The sequence below is a fragment of the Hyaena hyaena genome, unplaced genomic scaffold, assembly GCF_003009895.1.
Source record: "Hyaena hyaena isolate Hyena2069 unplaced genomic scaffold, ASM300989v1 scaffold_302, whole genome shotgun sequence".
Lineage (NCBI taxonomy): Eukaryota > Metazoa > Chordata > Mammalia > Carnivora > Hyaenidae > Hyaena > Hyaena hyaena.
Window position 1 is genome coordinate 1,316,620 of NW_024080936.1, and position 24,246 is coordinate 1,340,865.

A 24,246-nucleotide genomic window follows, 5' to 3' on the forward strand; every position below is an offset into this window, starting at 1 on the left:
GGGGGGGGCACGCGGGAGGCGCGGGGGGGGGCACGCGGCAGGCGCGGGGGGGGGGCACGCGGGAGGCGCGGGGGGGGGCACGCACCATTCCGTACAGGAGGTCGAGGGCCCGCAGGCGGATGGACTCGTCCTTGTCGTCCAGACACTGCAGCACGAGGTCCTTGTGGGCCTGCACGGACTTGGGGTGCGTCCTCAGGATCTTGGACATGGCCAGCAGGCCCAGGTACTTCACTGCGGGGAGGGCGGGCGAGACAGTCAGCAGGGACGCGCCTTCCCGGCCTTCGGGGCCGGCGCCGACACACTGAGGACGTGGCGTGCAGGCCGGCGCCAGCGTCCGCCCCGAGCAACCTACACGCAGGGCGCTCTGAAGCAGGGGTGGTGACCCACGGGCCGCCACGGGCCAGGCCCCACACGAGGTCTGTTTCTGTAAAAGCTGCGCACAAGCGCGCGCCTGTGGTCACTGCGACGGCGGGGGGGACAGGGCTGTGTGCGGCCCTTCGCAGGACAGGTCCAGCAGCCCCTGCTCCGACCAGATCTGGACTGAAAACGTGGAGCCGGTGCTCCGGGCCCTCAGAAGCCCCTGATGCCCTGGTCCGGGCCTCAGGACACGCGACGGGCGTGAAGCCCTGACGGAACACGTCTGCCAAGACCGCAGGGTGCGGGAGCAAGGCCGCCTCGGGCCGCATGAGGCCGTGGGGAAGAGCAGGGGAGCGCTGGGAGCTGGGCCCGCCCCCCGTCGGTCCCAGAAGGCCTCAGGCAGGAGACCCTGGAGGAGTGGACACCAGTGCGGCTCCAGGCCCTGCCCCGCGGCTCCCCCGACCCCAGGCTGTGTCCCCCCGGCAGCCCCCTAGCTCCGCGCTAGAACTGGGGCTCAGGCACCCCACCCGGGTCCCACCTTCCCAGGGAGGTGGGCGCACGGCCCACAGTCTGAAACTCCTCCAGCTGAACGCAGGAGGGGCGGTCACCAGAGTCTCACACTGAGACAGCGACGAAGGAGGGGAGCAGGCAGGGGTGCGACCAAACGGAGAAACACTGGCTTCTTTAAAGCGCTGCCGAAGCCCAGGGCACCCCTCGCACACCGCGCTGCACGGCTCAAGAGCGTCAGCGCCTGTGACCGTGCGGGGCCGAGGGCCCCAGGGCCTCACAGGCTCAGGGTGCAGGGAGAGAGGAACTCACGGTTCTGGTCGGAGTCTTCTATCAATATCCTCAACTTCTGGACACAGAGCTGCAGAGGGAAAGGTGACACAGGTCACAGCCCTGAGACGACAGTGAATTCCGTGACCTCAGGCCCGCCTCGCACCCTGGTCCAGCTCACAGGTCCTGGGACCCAGAGGGACAGGGGGACACCTGGCCCTGCTCCGCATGGCACCCACCACGCAGGAGGGTGGCTGGCGGGCGCCGACAGGGAAACAGTTTGGGGACCACCCCACGTACACACCAACACCCCGATGGCTTCCAGGGGCGGGAACGTGCGTCCCCCTCCCTCCCGAGTCAGCTCCACAGACACGCCACGCAGGGTGGGGGTACCTGGATGCTGGCGCTGTGGTTCGGCATGCCGGACGACAGGGAGATGAGCACTGAAACAGAAAACCTCGTCTCAGGGCCTCGTGGGGCCTCAGCCTGCGTCGGACGCGCCCAGAAGCACGGGGCTGGGCTGTCCCAGGAGAGGCTGGCTTAGGAGACGGCGTCTGGAACCGAACTCCGGGGCGCCTGCCACCCTCACCGGCCGGGGGCCCGTGTCCTAGAGCTCTCCGTGCAGACACAAGGTTCATGATGAGGACCCACTCCCCTCCTGGGGTCTGGGGTCTCCGCCCGAGCCGGGCAGAGGGGCTGCTGAGCAATCCCCGGTGGGAACCTGGGCGCTGGGTCTCTGTGGTCAAGAACACAGACCAGGCCACAAGGCAGGTCCCCCCCTGCCCAGGGCACTTCCAGAGCCTGGTCCAGCCCCACCTGAGACCCAACGACCCTGCACTGTGCCAGGCCCGCTTCAGCCCGCTCCCCCAGACCCCTGCCCGGCGCCAGGGACAGCTCTGATCCTGCCACATCTCGGCTTCCCCCACCGACTCCTCCAGACACACAGACACGCTCTCCACGTTCTGCATTTGCTGCCTCTGAGCACCAGCTGCCCCAGTGCCCACCTTCCTTCTCCACTAGGGCCGCTGCACCTCAAGGACACGGTGGCCCACACAGTTCTAATCCTGCAGCGTGGACCCTGGCCCAGCCTCTAGTGAATGACTGAACTTCAGGCTGTCGAGGGGGCCGAGGAGGGACCAGGAGGCCGGCTTCCCGACAGCGCTGGGCCATCAGGCAGTGCGGAGGCGAACCCACGAGCCACTAGGTCTAAGACAAGTGGCCTAGAGGGAAAGCCGGGTGGCGGCTAGCCTGCCTGGAGGCCGCGACCCGGGCTCCGACGGCCAGCAGGGGGAGGGGCAGGCGCACCACCCGGGCCTCTGTGTGGCCCTCAGCCTGGGTGGGACTCAGACCAGGGGGTGCCTCTGATCCCGCCCCGTGAAACCTTCCGTGGTGGGTTCTATGCTCGAGTTCCTGGGGGCGGCACAGGGCCGGCCTAGCTTTAGAATAGTCAGGAAGGAGGGTCTCGCTGGCAGGGGGAGATGCATGTCCGAGGGTGGCGGGACTCGGTGCTGGAGGCAGGGGCCCTGGCCACACGTGTCCCACGGGCCAGCGTTTCTCTAGGGGGCTCCCAATGGGGGAGGGAGGGCCCCTCACCTGCGATGACGGTGTTCACGCACTCGTACAGAAGGGACATGGCGGACGTGCTGGTGGAGGGAGAAGAGCAGAGGGTGAGGACTGGGAGGCCCGCAGCGGAAGCAGGCCTGGGGGCCCCGCACGCTGCCGTCACCGGGATCCATGGCAGTCCCCAGGGGACACGAGCCTTCCTTCCTGACCACCGGCGCTGACCTCTGACGTCCCCAGAACACTTCTGTTTCGTGACGCCCGAGGGAAAGCCACCCGTCCTGAGTGTCCCCCCCACCCAGGATGGCCCCCGGCCCCACCTCCGGGCCCAGACACAGGCGGGCACAACACAGAAGTCTGTGGCCCGGATGCTTAGCTCTGGGGCATCCAGGGGACAAGGAGAACACAGCCCAGGGCAACAACCCAGGGCAGGCACCAGGTGTGCCTACTCCGCTCTGCCATCCTTCCGGGTGACGCTCTTGATCCCAAGTCACCCCCACCTGACACGTAAGTGGCTGCCACGTGTCCCAGGGAGCAGGGCCATCAGACCGTCCCCACCGTGGCTACAAGACTGACGGCTTCCTGTTTAATCCCCTCAGAAAACCACTGGGCTGCACCACATGCCGCAACGCCTGTGGCTTAAACCAGAGACGCTCCAAGCCTGAGGCCTCACGCGGCCACACGGCGCCGTGTCTGGTGTGGCTGTGGGACCCCAGTGCCGCCCGCCGCCACCTCCCGAGGGGACCCGGGGAGAGCTCCGATGCCACCTGCCCCTCAGCGCCCATGATTCAGGCGCAGGCACCCAGGGTGGAGTGGGAGCTCTGGCGACATTCCAGAACCGGCCAGAGACCGAGCCAGGCGGCCCAGGCCGACTGCTGAGCTAGAGGCCGGCGGGGGGCGGGGGGCGGGCGCTCGGCCTTCCTTTTGTTTTCACTGGCGCCGTTTCCATAATGGATTCACTGTCCCCAGGGTCCCAGGAGGGCCAGCATGAGCCTCCGTGGCACAGCTCACGGTCGGGAGCAAGATCACACGAGTGTGTTTGCTTTCTGACTCCAAGACTCTCCCGGGGTCCCCCGAGGGCCCAGAGGCCTGCGGGGCAGACGAGGTCACGTGGGGGCCCGGGGCTCACCTGTGGATCAGGTTGGTGAGAGGCTCAATCAGCTTCTTGCCCAACCTTGGCTCCAAGGGGGTCAGAGCACCAAACTAGGGACGACAGAGGCCGGGGGTCACTCGTGGCAGGAACAGGATCACGCGTCTGGGGTTCTACGTGGCCACACTGACTCTGACCTGCGCCCACACGCCCAGGGTGCTCCCAGGACACGCCGGGGCCGCCTTCATGCGGCGACAGAGGGAAGACTGGGAGGGATACTTGCCAATTTGATAATCTTAATGAGGACCCAGTTGTTGGTTGAGGAGGTCATCAGCTTGAAGAACAGGGGGGCAAGGGAAAGGTAGTTTTTGGGGTTGCGCCTGGCCAGTTCACAGATGACATTGACTGCGGCCGACTGGACCCCTGTGACATAAGGGGGGGTGTCCTCATCAGTAAGGAGGTCCCCCGATCAGTAAACACGGGGAGGTGCAGCCTTCTTGAGGAGCAGCGTCCCCCCAAGTGCAGGGAGCCCTGCTGTGCCTGGCTCCAGCACCAACCACTCCGCGTTAGGCTGCCTGTGGCCAAGGCCCAGGCAACACGGCCGCTGCCCGAGTCTGGAGGCCCGACTCCCATCACACCTGCCGCCTCGCTCCCACTTCCTCTAACGGAACTTTCCACAGCCTGTGGTCCTTAATACGCGGCAGGCTCCCCCGAGACAAGATGGAACCCGCCTCGTGTCAGAGAAGCTACGTGACACTGCTCGGCCCAGGGAGTCCTCAACGAGGGAAGGATTTACGGAGGACAGGAGGCCATGAGCCCCGCAGTGGGGACTGCAGCCAAGACGTCGGCATCAAGTCATGAGCGCCAACGTGTGGACAGAGCCCCAGGCAGTGGCCGCTCCCCAGTGCGAGGACGGCGGAGGGCTGGAGTTGCCGGAAAAAGGACAGCCCGGCAGCGAGGGGACACCCAGTGCCCAGAGCTTGGCACCTGAATCCCACACCAACGAACAGGGGCCAGGCTGCTTGGGGGAAACGGTGGATTTCCGGCCGGAGCGGGAGAAGCAGGAAGCAAACCTGGTGCCCTGTGGTGCCAGACGGGAAGAAGATACAGCCTCGGGCGGGGGGGGGGGGACCCAGGACACGAGTTCCGGACCTAGTGCCCCTTCAACGCTTTCCTCGCAGCACCCTCCAGCGGGGTTCACAGACGCCGCGGAGCCCTGCGCCCCCCCACCGCCCCCTCGCCAACCAACCAACCGGGATCGGGGTCCTCCAGCTTCTCCTTCAGGCGGGGGAACGCGGGCCGCAGCGACTCGGGGTACTTCAGGAACACCTTGTACATGATCAGCACGGCCTTCTTCCGGATGTACGGCTTGGTGTGTGACATCTGCAGGGGCAGCAGGCTGGTCAGCCTCCCCGCCACCCCACTGCCGTTCCCGGCGCCCGCCCTGAGCCCCTCCGCCGCTGCCCGTCGCCCTCCCCGCACCCGCCCTGCTCCCCTTCCATGCTCACCCGCCCTGCTCACCTTCCTGCACTGCCCGAGTTTCCCCTCCGTCCCCCGGAGGAAAACCCTCTCTCCAGCTCATCTGGTGTCTGGCCTCCGAGCCAGGCCTGCACACCCGCTCCACTGCCCCAGGCCCAGGGCGTCCCACGATAGTGTCGTGGATGGAACTGGAACCTGCATCCCTGTGCCCATGACCCTAGGCCCGCCCTCCGGAGCCCGAGACCCTTGTCTCACCCTGGCTGGAACCCAATGAGGGACACGGCCCTGAACTGGAAAGCAAGCCTCTGCCTCAGCCTCCTCCGGCCGCTGAGGCCTGTTCCCAGAGCAGGATGCCAAGGGGTGTCCAGGGCGGCCAGGGCCCCCTCCACACGTGACTGTCCCACAGCTCTCGTCCTTTCCCAACGCTGCCCCGGCAGGGAGACCTCCTGCCTCGTGGCGCACGGCCCTGCACCGCGTCAGCAGTCTGGGCCAGAAGGGTAGAACTCTCGCGCCCCGCTCGAGAGCCAGCAGGCGCCCCGGAGTGAGTGGGCGGGGCTGAGCGTGGGCCAGCCCCTGCTCTAGAAGCTGGCGACACGCCTGGCCTGAGACCACATGCCAAGACCAACCCATCCACATGGCAAACAGGGGGGCCTGGATGGACAGAACTGTCCGGGGGGGCACAGCCACCCTTCCGCTCTGTCCAGACAAAACCAGTGGGAAAAGGCCTCCCGATTAGCTGAAGACTTGGGTGCACAGCTGGTGCCCCTGAGGAGCATGACCTGAGAGAGGACACCCGCATTTTAGGCAGAGGCTCTGACAGCCTGGAAACGAGCCCTGGCTGGGGCCTCTGCCCCTCGGGTGGACTGAACCACAAGAAGGCAAACTGTGGCCAAAGGTGTCCGACTTCGGCTCAGGTCATGATGACACGGTTCATGGGTTCGAGCCCCATGTCGGGCTCTGTGCTGACAGCTCAGAGCCTGGAGCTGCTTCACATTCTGTGTCTCCCTCTCTCTCTGACCCACCCCTGCTCACACACAGTCTCTCTCTCTCTCTCTCAAAAATAAATAAAACATTAAAAAAGTAAATTAAAGAAAATTGTGGCCAAAGGAAAACATAGGCCATCAGGGACGGAGCCGGCAGGGCCACACAAGCCTGCGGACACAACCACCGCCACCGGCAAGGCAGAGAGGCGGGAAGTGACAGGGACGCGCTGCAGGGTGTGGGCCTCACCCCGGCCGGCACCCACCTCTGGCCCCAGGCAGGGCTCTGTGAAAGGAGGTGAAGAAAGAATGTGACGGTGAAGACGGCCTGAAGCCAGGGCCCCAGCAGTGGGGGGCTGGGGGGGACACAGCAACTCGGCTGGCCCCCCGGCTCCGCATGCCCACGTGTTCCTGGGGTGACGGTTAGCCTCGGGTTTCCCGGCACCCGGACGGACTGAATCTCGTCACAGAGCAGAGGCCAAGGGGTGCCGGGGACACTCGTAAACTCACCAGTGTCATGATGTCGTTGGCCAAGTCTCTGGCAAGATCTGGGGTAACAAAACAGGACAGGCCAGTCAGCGCAACGCCAGTGTCGTACTGGCTGGGGCTGCTCAGGTCCTGGAAAGGGAAGGAGGGGGTCAGCGGGCACATGCCAACCAGCATCACGGGCTCCCGGCCTGCGGTCTGGGGCTGCGTCTGTATGCGACGTGGCGAGCGGCAGCCTGTTCCGGACGCTGTCCCCAGAGCCAGGACAGGGGGAGAACGGCCCCCGCCCCCCCGCCGGGCACGGAGGTGCACAGACAGCCCGGTGTGCCAGGGCTGTGGCCACAAGCGGGGCCGAGCCTGTCCCAGTGCCCTCCCCGGTGCTGAGGCGAAGGGGCAGTTGGCCCCCGGCGGGGGTGGGGAATCGGTCCCCAGAGCAGAATCCGGGGGCGGCGGCTCTGGCCCGAGGCCCGTGTTCTGGGAGGGCAGGAAAAGCAGTCCCCAGAGGCCCCGGATTGCGTATCGCAGCTCTGGCCGCCCCAAGCACAGAAGGGCCTCGGCTCCACGCCAGGGAAACACTAACTGTGCCACAAACCTGCTCAGAGGGCGCTTTTCTAAGGACCCCCCAACTTCACCTACACGTGGTAAAAACAGACCGAGAGGCATCTCAGTTCCCTTTCTAGGCTGCGGGGACAAGCTGGAGGCGCCGACCCTTGGACCCAGCCCGGCCCAGGCTGAGGGCCGCAGGGGAAGCCAGGCCCTGGCCGGCCAGGCTCCTACTTCAGCACGACTTGCGAGGGCCTTTTCAGAAATACAGGTTTGTGGGAGGGACGCCTGCGTCACAGTTAAGTGGGAGGAGCCCCAGCCAAGGGGACGGGGGCAGGGCTGGTCTGTGGAAGTTATGTTTCAGAAGTCACCGGTTTGTTTAAATGACACATGTGGGGGTACCTGGGTGACTCAGTCAGTGAAAGTCCAATTTTTAACATCGTCCAGGTCATGATCTCATGGTTTGTGAGATCGAGCCCACGGGAGGACACCAGTGGCCCTCTGCTCTGTTACAGGGTCGTCTCAGGCTCAGTCACCTCCCCCGCAGAGATCTAGACCACCACCTCTAGCCTGTCTCCATGCGGAGCAGTGACCATCTATGTTTAAACGGAGGTCCTTACAAAGGGGCGGGTGGGGGCCTGGCTGTGCCCAGGCACCGGGCCAGAGACCCTTCTCGCCAGGCGGGCTGGCCCTCTGCCCCGTTACGTTCCCCCACCAGCCGCTCCCAGATGAGCCTGCCCCTCACAGCCTGTGGCATCCATGCTGCTACCTCCTCACGACCAACAGCTCACACGCTCAGACTAGTGGCTCAGCCTCGTGCCCCCGTGAGGGTGCCCACAACTCACGGGGTCTGGCCTGCACACCTCACCACCTCTGCTTCTCCCTGAACCCCCCCGCCCCCACTACTGCACAAAAGATGCTGGAAGCTCTGGAGCCGAGAATTTACCACTCGGGATCTTCAGGACTAAGACACAACAAACTTCCACACGACAGACGTGCACGCAGTGTGACCAAAAGAGCCCATGGGCAGGGAGGACCCCGCAGGAAGGGTATACAGCCTCGGGGAGCACTCCCACCAGAGAGAGACGGGCCTGAGAGGGGAGTGCCGGAGCCAGTGGCCCCAGGCAGGGAAGGGGGGTGGCTGGCAATCTCTGGCCTCGCCCGCTGCCCAGGAGCAGGGAGACAGGGACACGGGCCAGGGCACCACTCTGGGTGTCTCCTGCCGACGCCGCGCCCGCATTCCAGCCACGGGCTTGCCAAGGAGGTCACTGGGGTGAGCCTTCTGGGCTCATGCTTTCTACTGGCCGCTCGCTCAGAGCGTCAGAAGAGCCGGCGTGGACAGTGCAGGGACGGGGTGCCTGAGGACGCTCGGTGAGCGAAGGACCGCCTACCTTGCGGATCTGGTTCGTCGTCAGCATGATGACATCAGTCCCCTCATGAAAGCACTGGGAAGCAGCGAGGTAGCCGATCCGCTGTGAGTCAGACACAGGGCATCACACACGAGACGAGGGGCTGCGCGCCCCGGGGAGAAGCCCCAGCCCGTCCCCCGAGCTCCGTGCCAAGCAGCCCCCGTGGTCGGGCAGTGACAGTGGCCGAGGGACCACTGGGGGGTGGGTGCCAGGAAATCCTTCCCAGAGGAGGAGGCAAGTGCAGTTGTCGTGAAGCTGGCCAAGCCAGCAGGCCTCTCCCCGGCCCGTGTGCGGGCGACGCCTGGGCAGCCAGGAACCCCTTTATGATGGAATCCGCAGGTCACCCCCAGCCTGGGCGCTCCCCGCAGTCAGAGCCCCCTGCCAGGCTGACCCGACGTCCCGTCACGCCTGCACACGCACGAGACGCTCCCATGCAGCACGCCCCAACCTGGGCCACACACATTTGGTTTCTCCACCGAGAGTAACCCGTGGGCAGGATGATGGCGTTTAGAGGGAGCGCGGGGCTGACCCAGCAGCGACCCTCAGGCAGGCGCTGTGCCCCACGGACCTGGAAATGGTCTCAGCTGCCTGACTGGTGTGCGTTCCCATCAAAACTCGAGTCGCCCCGGGAAAACTACAGAAGGCCCTCAACTGGCCCACGGGGGCTACCCATCGGTTTTCAGAACATTTACTGGAACGGGAGCTGTGCTTACGTTCTGATACCGAGTGAGGCGGTGACGCCCATCACTCACAAGCAGGGCCCTGCGAGGTGAAGGAAAATGTGCAGAAACGACCACGAGGCACTGGGGCCAGGAGACAATTGGTGGCCTCTGTGCGAGACAGTCAGTGCTTGCTTGGTTTACACACAGTTACACATCCTTAGTAGTATTAAAAAATACAGGATGCCGGGGTGGCTCAGTCAGTTGAACATCCTACTCCAACTCAGGTCACGATCTCACAGTCCGTGGGTTTGAGCCCCGCATCTGGCTGTTCGCTGTCCATTCAGAGCCAGCTTCGGATCCACTGCCCCGCCCACCCCTCTCCCACGCACACTCTTTCTCTCAAAAATGAACGTTAAAAAAAAACCGCATATATATAATCAATCCTATGAACCCATCACTTCACTGATGGTCCTCAAAGTTGAAAAAAAGGAAATCACGCAAATGGCATTAACAGATAACGTGACGAACACGGGCTGGTGATGTTTGAGGTGTGGAAGTTTGCCTGGAACACGCCACTCGTGTCCTGCACGGTTTTTTGTTCTTAACATTTTTTTTTTTTAATGTTTTATTTCTAGGAGAGAGAGAGAGAGACAGCGTGAGCAAGGGAGGGTCAGAGAGAGAGGGAGACACAGACCCTGAAACAGGCTCCAGGCTCTGAGCCAGCAGTCAGCACAGAGCCCGACGCGGGGCTCGAACCCACGAACCGCGAGATCATGACCTGAGCGAAAGTCAGACGCTTAACCGACTAAGCCACCCAGGCGCCCCTGGTTCTTAACATTTTTATTTATTATTGAGAGACAGAGACAGAGCATGAGCGGGGGAGGGTCAGAGAGAGAGGGAGACACAGAATCCGAAGCAGCTCCAGGCTCCGAGCTGTCAGCACAGAGCCCGATGCGGGGCTCGAACCCACGAACCACGGGATCACGACCTGAGCCGAAGCCGGCCGCTTCACCGACGGGGCCCCGGCGCCCTGCGTCCTCCCGGGTGGCTGCGCAGCGTGGCCCCCGGCCACACCCACCCACACCCTCTGCCCCTGCCAGCACGCGGTTCAGGTCTGAGAGCAAGCTTGCCCGCCTCACCTTGAACGTGAACTTGGAGGCGCTCATCACTTCTATGATGTTGAAGGCAGCCCAGCTGATGTCATAGCCCAACATCTGTAACTGTCAAAGAGACGAACGTGGTGATTTCCACTCACACGCTGAGGCCTGAGCCCCAACAGTCAACACTCTGTCTCAGCTCAAACAGCACCGAACGCCACGCGTCTCCTGAACGACTGGGCCTTCCACACACACCCTGGGGTATTTCACTTCTTCTGATGGCCTTGTCTTCACATGTAAAACCAGAGGGCAGGTCAATCACAAGCACAGGATAAACGCCTGCGGCTGAAATACTAGCGTCCATGGGCAGTGGTTGAAATCCCTCACACCTAAAGGGTGACGAGGTGCCCCGGCAAGCCGTCCGCCTCCCTTCTGACCTCAGCAGAGGGGGCCGGGCCCAGGCCAGGCGGGGTCCGACACGCCCTGAGCCAGGGGGTCGTCATGGCCTGGCCTCCCTCAGCTTTGTGCCGAGGCCGGCGCCTGGAGCTGACAACGTGAGTGTCTGGGTAGAAACGGACAGTGGACGGATAAACAGGTGGAAGTATAGATGGACGGACAGAAGGATGGAGGGAGGGGGCGTCACTCTGAAGCGCACTGCGCAAACCATCCTCAGGACTTACGTAGGTCAGCTTGCAGACTGCATTCGCCTTTACTGCAATGTTGTCTTGCTTCAGCTCCTGCTTGATTTCATCGATGCACTGGGAGATGTACTTTGCCTAAAGGGGGAAAAAAGTGTTGAAAAATTGCAAGTGTCTAAAACAGTCAAGAAAGCAGCCAAACACAAGAGGCCACCCGGTGTGCGATTCCGCCGGTGTGCAACAACCCGACCAGGCATGCCCACAGCACAGGAGGCGGGCCAGTGGGTGTCGGCGGCGGGGGAGAGGGGGAGGGGGGCAGGCGCTAGGGGGATGGGGTTTCTTCTCCGGGCGACAGGATGTTCTAAAGCTGGCTGTGGCGATGGATGCGCGACTCCTGACGCGCTACCCACCACACAGGTGACGTGTGCAGCACGCAGGCGCCTAACCGAGCTGTCACTTCCAAAAGCCATTTCTGTGTGCCTGGGGTCCCCTCCCAGTCCCGGGAGGACAGGAGGAAGGTGAGAGCGGGACTCACTGACACAGAAGTCTGTTATTCCATTTTTCTCAGCCTGTGTGGATGGCTGATGTTTTCTTTTTCATTCGTTCTTTTTTTTTTTTTTTTTTAATTTTGTAATGCTTTTATTTATTTCTGAGAGCAAGCGAGAGAGAGGGGCAGCGTGAGCAGGGGAGGGTCAGAGAGAGAGGGAGATACAGAATCTGAAACAGGCTCCAGGCTCTGAGCGAGCTGTCAGCACGTGGTGCTCGAACCCACGAACCGTGAGATCATGACCTGAGCCCAAGTTGGAAGCTTAACCGACTGAGCCACCCAGGCGCCCCTCATTCATTTTTTTTAAAGATTTTATTTCTGGGGCACCTGCTCATGCTGTCTCTATCTCTCTCTCTCAGAAATAAAAAATACATTAAATATTTTTTGAAAAGTTAAAAAAATAAAGATTTTATTTTTAAGTAATGCGTACACTCAACCGTGGGGCTTGAACGCACAACCCCAGTTCTTACTGAGCCGTCCAGGCGCCCCCTAGCTGTCATTTTCTATACTGCAAAATGTTAAAAAGAACCTCACAGAACACTAAGAAACAGAAATCTTCCCGGCCTTCTAGTTTTAACAACTCACAGGTAAGCCTTGCACAAAGCCGGGAAGTAACCTCCTCCCTGGGTCCCACCGTCCACCTGCTGACGCCGGCTGCTCAATACCTGGCTCTCCCGCCCCATCCCACCCCGGTGACAGCAAGCTGGCCCGGGCGTCTCCATGGCCCCGCTGGCCTCTCTCAACAGGCACCACATCGGGCTCGCGCACACTGTGGTGTGTCTGTGCCTTGCGGTCTCCACCCCGCACATGTGGACCACCTCGTGTTAATCTATTTGAAGGATGGGCACCTGCCTCTCTCTGGCTTCTCCAGCTCCCGCGAGCCCTGCTGCAGGATTCGTGGGGACGCGGCTTTAGGATACTTCCCCTGGGTCTCCTCGCTGACTCAGCACGTCTGCCCCTCAAACGGGTCTGACCCGAAGCAGCAATGACACACAAAGTGGAGCCACTGGCGTGTCCCTGTGGGAGCGCCAGCACTCAGGCCTCTGAGACACACGCAGCCTCAGAGAGAATCCACGAAGCGAGTGGTTCGGCTCGGAGGGACTTTGTCTGGTCAATGCCCCAGCCCCGCACGTGCCCAGCACTCCAGGACGCAGGGAGGGCTCCTGTCTGTTACCTGACTGACAGCAACCGCTAGAACGTGCCAGCCACGCACCTGCTCCGGGTGCCCCCTCCATTCCCATCCCCCAAGTCCACACCCGCTCTGGTCCAAGACTCTCAGCTCCCTGAAGCACTGACTCATGGGGACAGGCGCCATCGGAGCCCTCTCTCCCCCGCGGATGTCATGAATACTTTATGATGGGGAGTCAGCGCAACGGAGCAAGTGTCACTGTAACCCTCTAACAGGCGTCGAGTTACTAACTCCCACCTGGGGATCTTCACTTAACTGTCCGTGCGCACAGATGGCCCCTCCTGTGTCCTGGATCATCCATTAAAAGGGAAAAAACTGGGGGGCTGGCCTGCTGAGTCGATGGGCATCACCTCCTGATCCTGGGGTCGTGAGTTCAAGCCCCACGTTGGGCACAGAGCCTACTTTGAACGAACGAATGAATGAATGGGATGGAAAGAACAGGAAGACTGATCCCCGTGGGGGAGGGGGGCACGTGGTCACGTACGGAGGACTGGGACAGGAGACGGCACACAAGAACGCGCAGCAGCAGGACTCACGACGGCCCCCAACGTACAAACTCCAGGGTTCTGCTGCTGAGGGACCACGGCATGTCTGCATGAGGTCCAGGGACCTCCCTCCCCGGCTCTCGGGAGAGCCAGGCAGAGTCCACTTCCGCTACCGTCCACGGGCCCCCCATCAGTCCCAGCCTCCCCCAAATACAGCTTCAAAACCACTATCAGGTCGGGGTCCCTGGGGGGCTCAGTCAGTTAAGCATCCGACTTCGGCTCAGGTCATGAACTCACAGTTTGTGGGTTCGAGCCCTGCGTCGGGCTCTGTGCTGACAGCTCAGAGCCTGGAGCTGCCTCAGATTCTGTGTCTCCCTCTCTCTCTCTCTCTCTGCCCTTCTCCTGCTCACACTGTCTGTCTCTCTCTCTCTCTCAGAAATAAAAACATTAAAAAAAAAAACAAAACTATCCAGAGACACTGAAGAACTAGCACAGAAGCCCTGGGTGATGGTGGCTTTTGTCCCAAGCAACCTGCAGAGCGGCCGGGCCCCGGGGGCTCCTGGCTTCTAGACCCGCAGAGCAGAGACTAGGCATAGGCGGCAGCCGGCAGCTGCCACTTGAGGCAGGACATCCCGGAGGGGAGGGGGAGGGCGAGGGGCCCACATGCTACACAGAAACTCAGCCCGAATCCCCGACCCCAGAACGCAGTATGCTCTGCACATTGCAGCTAAAGCGGAAAGAAATGAACACATTCCACCCGTCTGCTGCCCACAGCGAGGGGGGCAGAGCCGTGGTAACCCTAAGGTAACCCTTCCCCCCAGTCAACGAGCTCGTCATAGAAAGGCACACAATCCGGAGCCCCTACAACACACCGGTCCCAATGTCTAGGATCCCGTCCAGAGCTACTCAAAGTAAGACACAGGACAATGTCACCCACGGACACTGGCCTTGACATACCCCGAAGCGTGGGACTAACACACGGAGATTTCAACTTGGCCACTGTGGTCGTGCTCTCCGGGACTCACGGGAGAAGGTGCTCGTAAAAAGTAAAAGGGAAATCTCAGCAGAGAAACACGAGTAGCTTAAAATAAGCAGATGGAGATTGAGAATTGAAAAATAATTTTTGGAATACAGGACGCACACAATGGACCATGGAGCAAATCGGAAACGGAGAGAGAAGTCAGCACAGCAGAGGTGCGACACAGAGACCATCCGGTCTCAAGGGGAGAAAAGTTTGAGAAAAGAAAAGCAGATCCCCAGGTCCATGGGACACGGGGGAGCAGACACGTAACTGGTGTCCAGGAAAGGGAAGGCTGAGATACAGAATACATTTGAAAAGAGAACGGTAGGGGCGCCTGGGTGGCTCAGTCGGTTACGCGTCTGACTTCGTCTACTTCGTCTGACTTCGGCTCAGGTCATGATCTCACGGTTGGTGGGTTCAAGCCCCGCATCTGAGCTGACAGCTCAGAGCCTGGAGCCTGTTGTAGATTCTGTGTCTCCCTCTCTCTCTGCCCCTCCCCCACTCATGCTCAGTCTCTGTCTCAAAAATAAATAAACTATTAAAAAATTTTAAAAAGAAAAAGAAAAGAGAACAGCTGAAACTCCCCCACATTCAGTGACAGACATAAAAGTACACGTTTGAGAAGCGCAGCACCAACCAACAGAAAACAAAGAAAACCGCACCCACACATCTCAACGTCAGATGACCAAAAATTGGAAATTAAGAGAAAATCTTTTTTTTTGTTATATTTATTTATTTAAGTAATCTCTACACCCAACGTGGGGCCCAAACTTGCGGATCAAGAGCCACCCGCTGCACTGGCTAAGCCGGCCAGGCCCCCGGGAGAGAGTGTGGAAAGCAGCCGGAGGAAAATGACACGATGCATTCGGGAGAGAAAGGGTCCCGATGGCCCAGCAAAAAAGCACTACCCCGACTGCCCTGAGTTCTCTACCCAAAGACAACATCTCCCGGGAATAAAGGCAGGCCCACGGAGCCAGGGACATCTGTCCCTGCACCTCAGGACACTCCCCGGGGGGAGGGGACAAACGAGCTTCACAGAAAAGTGGCTGACTGGCGCCTGGCTCACGGCTGCCGCAGACGGGAAAGCGGAGAGGTTCTAAAGGACCAAAGAGCCCGTGCTCACTCAGGAGGACTTCAATATTTACCTTGAATGGAGTCACAGGAAATTAAAGGAAGCAAAGCGGAGCGCTGTGGCCACATTAGTCTTTCATTTACACACAACATCCCTAACAACAAGAAACAGGTAGCTCAGGGCATGCGGATGGTCGGATGGTCGGGATCTACGTCCAGACAGTTCTATTAAAAACATACATTAGAGTTTGAAGCCTAAGGTGTAAATGGCTACATCTCGTTGACACTTAAAAAAAAAAAAAATCAGGTGCGAGCATGATTCGGTTTCTCAAATAGTAAAGCAAGTACTGAAATAGAAGACGCTCTTTCTGCATCTTCCCCTTCGTTAGAGCATTTCACTTAGAACAAAGCACACAAACTGACCTTCTGCGGGAAGTCCTCGTTTATTTATAAAATCACCATTTCGACCCTGGCCACTTTCTAGCAGGTTCTCTGGAACACTTCCTCCCCAGAAACGCACCGCCACCGGTTACCAACATCCCCAAGCAGTACTGACCGTTACCAACCACGCTCCACAGCGGCCACAAGGTCCCTCCCTGTGCGGCGCACCCCGTGGGTCTGACCGATGTCACTGACACCGGCCCACCACCCAGCACCACGGTGCGTCCAGAGCAGCCCCACTGCCCTGAGATTCCGGAGCTCCGCCCATTCACCCTCCCCCACCCGACAGCCACGCCTCCGAGGTCCCACTTTTCCAGAATGTCCTGGAGTTAGAACCACACACCATGTCACCTCCTCAGCCTGGCTTCTGTCACAGAGTGCTGTGTATCTGAGGCTCCTCTGTGTCTCTGGGCGGCCTAACGGCTTGTTTTTAGTGCCGGACGGACAGTCTATCTGTCACCTGTATGGACCACAGTCTATCTGTCACCTGCATGGACCAGTTCATTCATCTGTTCGCCTGTTGGGCAGCACACTTGCTCCAGCCCTTGACATTTTCAAGAGGTTTTCTGGACTGTCCCAAACACGTCAGCTCTGTCAGTGCCCACAGCTGTCTGCGGGCTCCCGCTGGCTCCCCAGCTCAGGGCCCCCTAGTGGCTGAGACCCCAGAGCCTTGTGTGCATGGGATTGTTCCGCCGGATTCTAGATCAGTGTTTAAGCCACGCCAATTTCTCGGATCAGAAAGATGCCAAGTCCTCACAACAGCCGGTGCAGGGTGTGGAGGATTTTATCTGCCCTACGAAGAATAACCTGGTTGCTGACCACCGTCACCCTCGTCACTCCAATACGTGTTAACCCAAAACGTAGAGAAGGTCGGGTGCGGGAACGAAAGAGGCTCTATGACCACACTCACTGTCAGCAACAACCGCGGACGCCATGCTCACGTTCTTTGTGCCGTGGACGAGCTCCAACGTCCCGTGGCACAGATAAGCCACAGCAACCCTGGGGAAGAGCAAACCCGAGGCCCCAGTCGAGGCCCCGGACCCGTCCCAAAACCACCTTGGGTCATCCAGAGCCCCAACAGTTCCACACGTGCCTGGACGGACCCCTGCTTCCGGGTCAGCAGGGACACAGCGCTTCCGCCGCGGCCGCCGCACAGCCGGCCCCATCGCCCCAGCTGCCCCGCCGGCGGCTTCAAGGTCCAAGTCTTTCCGCCGAAAGAACATCTGCCAGGTGGACCCCAAGCACAGGCAGGAGGGGATGCGACACAGCAGGCCCCACGGTGGGGGACAGCCAATGCGTGGGCCACGTGAGCAGCGCTGGGGAAGCCGAGACCAGGGCAGGGCGGTGAGGCTGCGGTCTCTGTGCCCTCCCACGGGCCCCGGCATGGCAGGGTCCGGGACTCGGTCGGGGTTTGGGGGGAGCCCACCGTCAAGCCTCGGACTTCCCACCCCCATCCCCTAACCAGGAGTGTCGCGGGGGTGACCATGCCCTCCAAGGGATAGCTGTGGTTGTCACCTGCCCCACAGCACGAGGGGAGTACCTAGCCCACTGTTCCTTCCCTCTCCTCAGCTCCCGGGCGCCCCAAACCACGGGGCAAACGACAGCCACACAGCAGCTGGTTTGAAGCAGACACGACCCCGGTGCACGCCCCCACCCGCGGCCTGGCCACACAGCATGCCCTCAGCCCGGAGCAGCAGCCAGACTCACAGGAAAAGCGACCAAAGCCCCCACGAGGCAGCGTCACGAGGGACGTCAATAACCACACGCAGCAAAGGGTGCCCGGCTGTGTTCACGGTCAGGGACGTGAAAAGGGTGGTCTGTCCTGTCCCCGTGGCCGTGCGGATCACTCCACCTGCGCCCTGGGGCTTCTGCGGCCTGCTGTTGGGACTGTGCACCGGCAAACAGGTGGGGGAGCTGGAGGCTGCGGGAGCCCCTCACGGTGGCGGCCCCACCTGCACAGAGTCGCTCATGAAAGGCCCCAGACTGGAAACCCTACCCAGGTGTCCAGCAACGGTCAGATGGATGACAACGTGCCGCAGACCGAAAGCAGGCCACCGGGGGCTTCTGCGGCCGGAGCCGTGGGGCGGTGAGCAGGCCACTGGGCACCTCCGGCCGGAGCCGTGGCATGAAGCCAGCAGCAGAGAGCTGGGCGGTAGGCAGAAGCCAGCGCGCTGGGCAGGGACACAAGTTTGAGTGAAAAACTTACCAGCAAAGCAATTACGCTCAAAGAACTTCAGGCAATTATATCAATTAAACTGTGTAACGTGCTATGTGCCGTTACTCCACAATCTAGAAGGATTAGGAGAAAAGCAAATCTAGAAAGCACACCCTCTGCGTCCACCTGCAAACGGTCTCCCTCGAGTGCCATGCGGGCTGGGTGCCCCACATGGAGCGGCCGCAGTGCCGTCCGGCTGCCACTCTGCCTGGTCAGTGCAGACCCCCAGTCCACGTGGTCACCCATGCTCTGACCCACCCCCTCCTCTCGGGTCCGATTAAGGTGCCAAAGCAGCACAGGGAACTCAGGAAAGCACCCGGTCACGGTCACAGTCACGGTTACCAGTTGAGTACCTAAGAGAGCATGAGACAAATGATACAGACATACACAGGGAGGGGTCTCGAAGGGTCCCGAGGCTCGGTCTGTGTGGCGCTGCAAGCGGCCACCCACCTTCCCAGCACATGGATGCTTTCACCAAGACCCTCCCCCAAGCCCACAGTTTGGAGAGGTTTATACCCTTCATCACCCAGGCTGACAGGTCGTTAATTCGATCCTGAGCCCTTCTCCCCTCCCCAGAAGATCAAGGTCTCTGCGGTGACCACTGCCATCCAGGACCCACCAAGTCATCTCATTAGAACAAAAGTCAGTCCTGTCACCGAGGAAATGCCAAGAGATCTAGGAGCTCAGGGTCGGGGACAGAGTCAGAGACCAAATACGTAACGAGGATGTTCCAAGTACCTTTACTGCTTAGGAAATTACAAGGACTTTGGGAGATATGCCTAGAGCAAGGGACAAAGACCAAAATATCTATTTTCTGTATCACAATATCACAAGGTCCAACAACATAGTGACAATGTGGGAGACACAGGGTGCGTGGATAAAGGGAACAGTATCAGGGAATTTGGGGAGATTTTTCTTATTAATTTGGGTCAGGGATTCTCCTGGGCAATGTCTGGGTACATCTGTGGTTGTCAACCTGGGGGTGCTCCCGGCATCGAGTGGGTGGGGCCGGGGATGCTGCTCAACTCCCAGTGCCGGTCCCCCTCCCCCCGAAAATAATCCAGTCCAGAATGTCAGCAGTGCCGAGGGGGAGACCTTGATTCAGGGTAATAACCAATATAATTAAAGAAAAGGAAAAAAACTGGGATACCTGATGGCTCAGTCAGTTAAGAGACCATAACTTCAGCTCAGGTCATAATCTCAGAGTCTGTGGGTTCAAGCCCCACGTCGGGCTCTGTGCTGACAGCTCGGAGGCTGGAGCTGCTTTGGATTCCGTGTCTCCCTCTCTCTCTGACCCTCCACTGCTGTGCTGTCTCTCTTTTTTTTTTAAATAAAAAAAGGAAAAATACTCAGTTCAAACTTCTATCTTTATTCTCCCCGGAAGTTGTTAAAACAAAAGGAATCCCACAAATGGCAAGAAAGCAGATCCCCCGGGCCAGGTGTGATCCGTCCTTCAACTATGGGCAGACCCTGTGCTGCGTGCACCTCACAGCCTGGTGGGTCCCACAAACCTCCTGGGTTGAACCTCAGGAAACTGCCATTTTTGAGGTGGGAAACAACAGAATATGAGCACCTCCATACAGTTCAGTCTTTTTTCTTTTTAATGTTTATTCATTTTTGAGAGAGAGAAAGAGGGAGACAGAGCCCACCAGCACGTGCACAAGCAGGGGAGGGTCAGAGAGACAGGGAGACACAGGATCCAAAGCAGCTCCAGGCTCCGAGCTGTCAGCACAGAGCCCGATGCGGGCCCGAATCCACAGACTCTGAGATCATGACCTGAGCCGAAGTCAGAGGCTCAACCGACTGAGCCCCCCAGGTGCCCCCAAAAGAACCTTTTTTCCAAGTAATCTCTACACCCAAGTGGGGCTCGAACTCACAACTCTGAAATCAAGAGTCACACGCTCCACCACTGAGGCAGCCAGGCGCCCCAGAATGCAGAAGAGAATCTTAACAGACACTCAGAGATGCCCATTCCTCTGCACAGAAAATACACTCAAAACACATACTCCAAACTGATAAACAGGGAAGGAGCATTCCTCTTTTTCTTTAATAAACATAGAGTACATTTTTAAAAGTACAGATGGGGCGCCTGGGTGGCTTAGTCGGTTAAGCATCCGACTTTCACTTAGGTCATGATCTCGCGGTTCGTGGGTTCGAGCCCCGAGTAGGGCTCTGTGCTGACTGCCAGCTCAGAGCCTGGAGCCTGTTTCAGTCTGTGACTCCCTCTCTCTCTGACCCTCCCCTGCTCACGCTGTCTCTCTCTCTCTCCTAGAAATAAATAAGTACATTTAAAAAAATAAAAAAATCAAAGTACAGATGTGATTTCACAACCTAAAAAGACTGAAAAAACAGCTTTCCCCCAAACATGAAGAGTACCCATAAGAATAACTTAGTGGTGCCTGAGGAGCTCACTCGGTTAAGCACCCGACTTTGGCTCAGGTCAGGACCTCATGGTTTGCAGGTTCAAGCCCCAGGCTGAGCTTTGTGCTGACAGCGAGCAGCCTCCTTGGGTATCTCCCTCTCTCCCTGCCTACCCCCTCGAAATAAACATTAAAAAAATTTTAAAAACAGGGGCGCCTGGGTGGCTCAGTCGGTCAGCATCAACTTTGGCTCATGATCTCGCAGGTTGTGAGTTCAAGCCCCGCGTCAGGTTCTGTGCTGACAGCTCAGAGCCTGGAGCCTGTTTCGGATTCTGTGTCTCCCTCTCTCTGCCTTTCCCCCATTTGCGCTGTCTCTCAAAAATAAATGAAACTTTACGGGGCGCCTGGGTGGCTTAGTCGGTTAAGCGTCCGACTTTCGCTTGGGTCATGATCTCGCGGTTCATGGGTTCGAGCCCCGCGTCAGGCTCTGTGCTGACAGCCAGCTCGGAGCCTGGAGCCTGTTTCAGTCTGTGACTCCCTCTCTCTCTGACCCTCCCCCTGCTCACGCTGTCTCTCTCTCTCCTAGAAATAAATAAAAAAAAACATTTAAAAAAAAAAATAAAATAAATGAAACTTTAAAAGAAATTTAAAAACAATAAACTTTAGAAGTCATTTGGGGTTTTTTTCCCCTATCATACTCTAAGTTTAGAAGCAAGGATATTCATACGTGGTCTTCACCCTCCTTGCCAACATTATTTGCACTGTATCTTAAGGATTAAAAATAAGCACCCCAGAAACATATGAATAGACCATTGTTTTTCAAACTTTTTGGACTCATTTTAAAAAATGTGTTTCCATAGTAATCCAATGCACACGCACGCACACGCTTACCATAAGCTGAAATAAGTTTCAATTAACGGCAGTTACTCTACATGCACACAGGACTGGGATTTTCTCGGTTCTTTTTTAACATAACCCGTTACATTGAATTTACAACCCACTAAGAGGTCAGAGGCTGAGGTCTGCAAACAGCCAAGGAGGCAGCTTCGTGGGTGCCCTGGTACAATGCAGAAGCCTGTGTCACATTACCCCCAGTATCGTCAGAAGCAAGGGGGGTGGCTGTCACCCCCACTTAAAAATGTTTTTTTTTACATGTTTACTTATTTTGAGAGAGAGACAAAGTGTGAGCAGGGGAGGGGCAGAGAGAGAAGGAGACATAGAGTGTGAGCAGGGGAGGGGCAGAGAGAGAGGGAGACACAATCTGAAGCAGCTCCAGGGTCCAAGCTGTCGGCACAGAACCCCACGCGGGGCTTGAACTCACAAACTGCGAGATCATGACCTGAGCCAGAAGTCGGATGCTCAACCGATGAGGCTCCCCAGGCGCTGTCACCCCCACCTGGTACCGGAGGCACTCCCCAAGTCACCAATCAATAAGCCCAGGACCTTGGACACAGGTGCCCCGATGCCCAACAACACGAGTGAATCACCACAGATCACGCTGCATTTCCACGGGGCCTTTCAAGTCCCCGCTGAGCCTCACTTGTATGATGCCGCACAGAAAATCTCAGCTAAAACCTACCATGGTCAACTCTGCAGTGCACTAACTGCTGCGGACAAATCGCGTTGTGGGAAGTCCTCACTGGGTGCAGTGGGGAAGAAGGGAAGGACCCGGTCCAGCCAGAGAGCGGAGGGCCAGCCGAGTGGCAAGTCACCTGCGAGGTAACCAGCCTCCAGATCACCCCCATCTGCCAATACACCATGTCCTCTGGGAACCGCCAACAAATGGAGGGCAGGACCCACACAGAAAACCGGCTGTGAAGACCCTTCCCCCTCCGGTACCCCATTAAAAGGGCTCAAAGCCCGTGGACACGGGGCCAGCGATTTTCAGTGAATCAACTAAGGCTCAGGGAACTGCCCAGGGGCAGCGCGCTCCCCCCTAAACACGAGCACCCTAACTGGGGCGGGCGGCCGTCCCTGCTGGGAATCCCGGAAGAGGCTGCCCAGCAGCATCCACTCACCAACCAGTGCACAAAAGAAACCGGCGCGTGTGAACAAGTTGCAAATTTGCTTCGCCCCTCCCGGTTGGAAAGCAAAACCCAGGCCAACCAAACACTCTTCCGTCACAGAACCCGAAGACCAGGACTGAGTTAGACACACACCATAACCACCCCTGAGCGGCAGCGGCTAACGATGCAAAACCAGGGGAAGCCAAGGAAGGAAAGGAGGGTGCAAATGACTGCCCAGCGAGGTCAGACCGTTCTGGGAAGGTGCAGCGGCGGCAGGAACTCGCCCCGCACACAGACCTCCGCAAATTCCTTACCTTCCCTGCACTTCCCACCCCGGGAGTCCGACTTCCCTGGCGCCATTGTGAGGAGGGCGGGGGGCGACGGGCAGCGGGACCCGCACCGCACGGAACAGCCGCCCGCCACCGGGCAGCCTCCCCCTCCAACTAGAAAAACGGGGTGCGCCTTCATGACCCCTTGTGCAAACGGGGACTGACACCTCTTCAAGGAAGCAGGCGGCCTGGCGGCCCCGGACTGTCCCCGTTCCCTTTAAATCTAGGTCACAGGCTGGGGGGAGGGGCGCAGGGAAGGAAACGGCGCCCACGATTAGGATTTTACTTGCGGACCGCCTTTCCCTCACCCCGACCTTCGGGTTTCTGGTTGAAGTCGGCTTCCCCATTCCAGGACCCCTCAGCGGCTTCCTGATTTTGAATCAGGGCTCCCGCGGTCTCCCCTCCCTCCCTAAGAGGGGCGTCCCCACCTTCCCGGGAACACCCGCCCGGGAGGTAAGGCCCGATTCCCGGAGGGCCACCCAACCAGGAGTCCAGAGGCCTGGAGCGAACTTAGGGGCCCCTGCGGCGACGGGAAGGCGGGCCTCCAGCGCCCAGAGGGTAAACGGAGGCCACGGGGCCACCCAGAGGCAGGGCCCCCCGGTGATCCGACACACACGGGAGGTACGGGGGGTCCTGAGAATCGCGGCTCGCGTCCCGTCGGCTGTAAACCGAGGCCCAGGGAGAAAGCGGCGTGCGGCGGCCCAGGTCGTAAGCAGGGGCGGCTGGGGCCGGGCGCGCGGCCTCGGGGTCCCGGGTGGTGCTGGGGTCGGGCAGAGCCAGGCCGGCCCCGCGGGCGCGCCGGGCTCACCTCGTCTTCTTTGTGGTTGCGGATGCCGCGCACCAGGTCCTGCAGGTTCTTGTCGAACATGCGGTCGATGCTGCCCTTGACCATCTTGAGGGCCATCGCGGCGGACGCCGCCGGGCTCGAGCCCCGGGAGGCCCACGGCAGGGCACCGTGCGGAGGCCCGGGGGCCGCGCCTGCCGCCCGCGGAGCGCTGCGCTGCCGGCTGCCGCGGCGGGACGGGCTCCCAGGCCAGGTCGGCGGCTGTCCGCGGGGCGGCGGCGGCGGCGGCGACCCGCTCCGCAGGCCGCGCTCGCGCTACCGCTCCCCTCCGGCTCCGCGCCGCGCCGCTGGCAAATGGCGGACAAGATGGCGGCGGGTCAGCTGACGACGGGCGCCCGGGCCCCGGAAGCCCCGCCTCCCCCAAAGGCCCCGCCCCTGCATCTCCGGGCCGCCGCGTTTCCCTGGCGACGCCGGCCGCCCAATGGAAACTCAGACACCGCCCTCGCCGCCTGCTTAGCTTCTCGCCCTACGGCTCAGGCTCTTCTCTGTCATTGGTCAGCGGCCGCCGGAACTCCACCCACTTCCTTGTTTCGGGTACTAACCACGCCCCCCCAGGGTCGCCCTCCCGGCCCCGCCTCTAAACCAAGTGACAGCTCTGGGTGGGGCCTGCTGGGGGCGGGGCTCCCACGTGGAGCTTCTCCGGCAAGTTCTGGGAAGGAA

At 59.9% G+C, this 24,246-nt stretch overlaps 1 protein-coding gene across 2 annotated transcripts in view; it reads right to left on the reverse strand.

Moving 5' to 3' along the window:
- Window positions 1-23,839, reverse strand: part of AP3D1 (adaptor related protein complex 3 subunit delta 1) — a 38,363-nt gene extending 14,524 nt beyond the window's left edge. Inside the window, exons 1-12 of one of the 2 annotated variants that reach the window (XM_039247987.1) lie at window positions 23,551-23,839; window positions 11,121-11,216; window positions 10,483-10,563; window positions 8,664-8,744; window positions 6,754-6,861; window positions 5,038-5,167; window positions 4,068-4,207; window positions 3,824-3,897; window positions 2,728-2,777; window positions 1,528-1,577; window positions 1,177-1,225; window positions 86-231 (exon numbers count right to left, since the gene is read on the reverse strand). In XM_039247987.1, coding sequence (XP_039103918.1) covers window positions 86-231; window positions 1,177-1,225; window positions 1,528-1,577; window positions 2,728-2,777; window positions 3,824-3,897; window positions 4,068-4,207; window positions 5,038-5,167; window positions 6,754-6,861; window positions 8,664-8,744; window positions 10,483-10,563; window positions 11,121-11,216; window positions 23,551-23,646 — 1,101 coding nt within the window. In that variant the 5' untranslated portion in view covers window positions 23,647-23,839. The remainder of the gene's footprint in view (window positions 1-85; window positions 232-1,176; window positions 1,226-1,527; window positions 1,578-2,727; window positions 2,778-3,823; window positions 3,898-4,067; window positions 4,208-5,037; window positions 5,168-6,753; window positions 6,862-8,663; window positions 8,745-10,482; window positions 10,564-11,120; window positions 11,217-23,550) is intronic. The other variant, XM_039247986.1, reaches the window with a different exon arrangement.
- Between the last annotated feature and the right edge of the window lie 407 nt (window positions 23,840-24,246).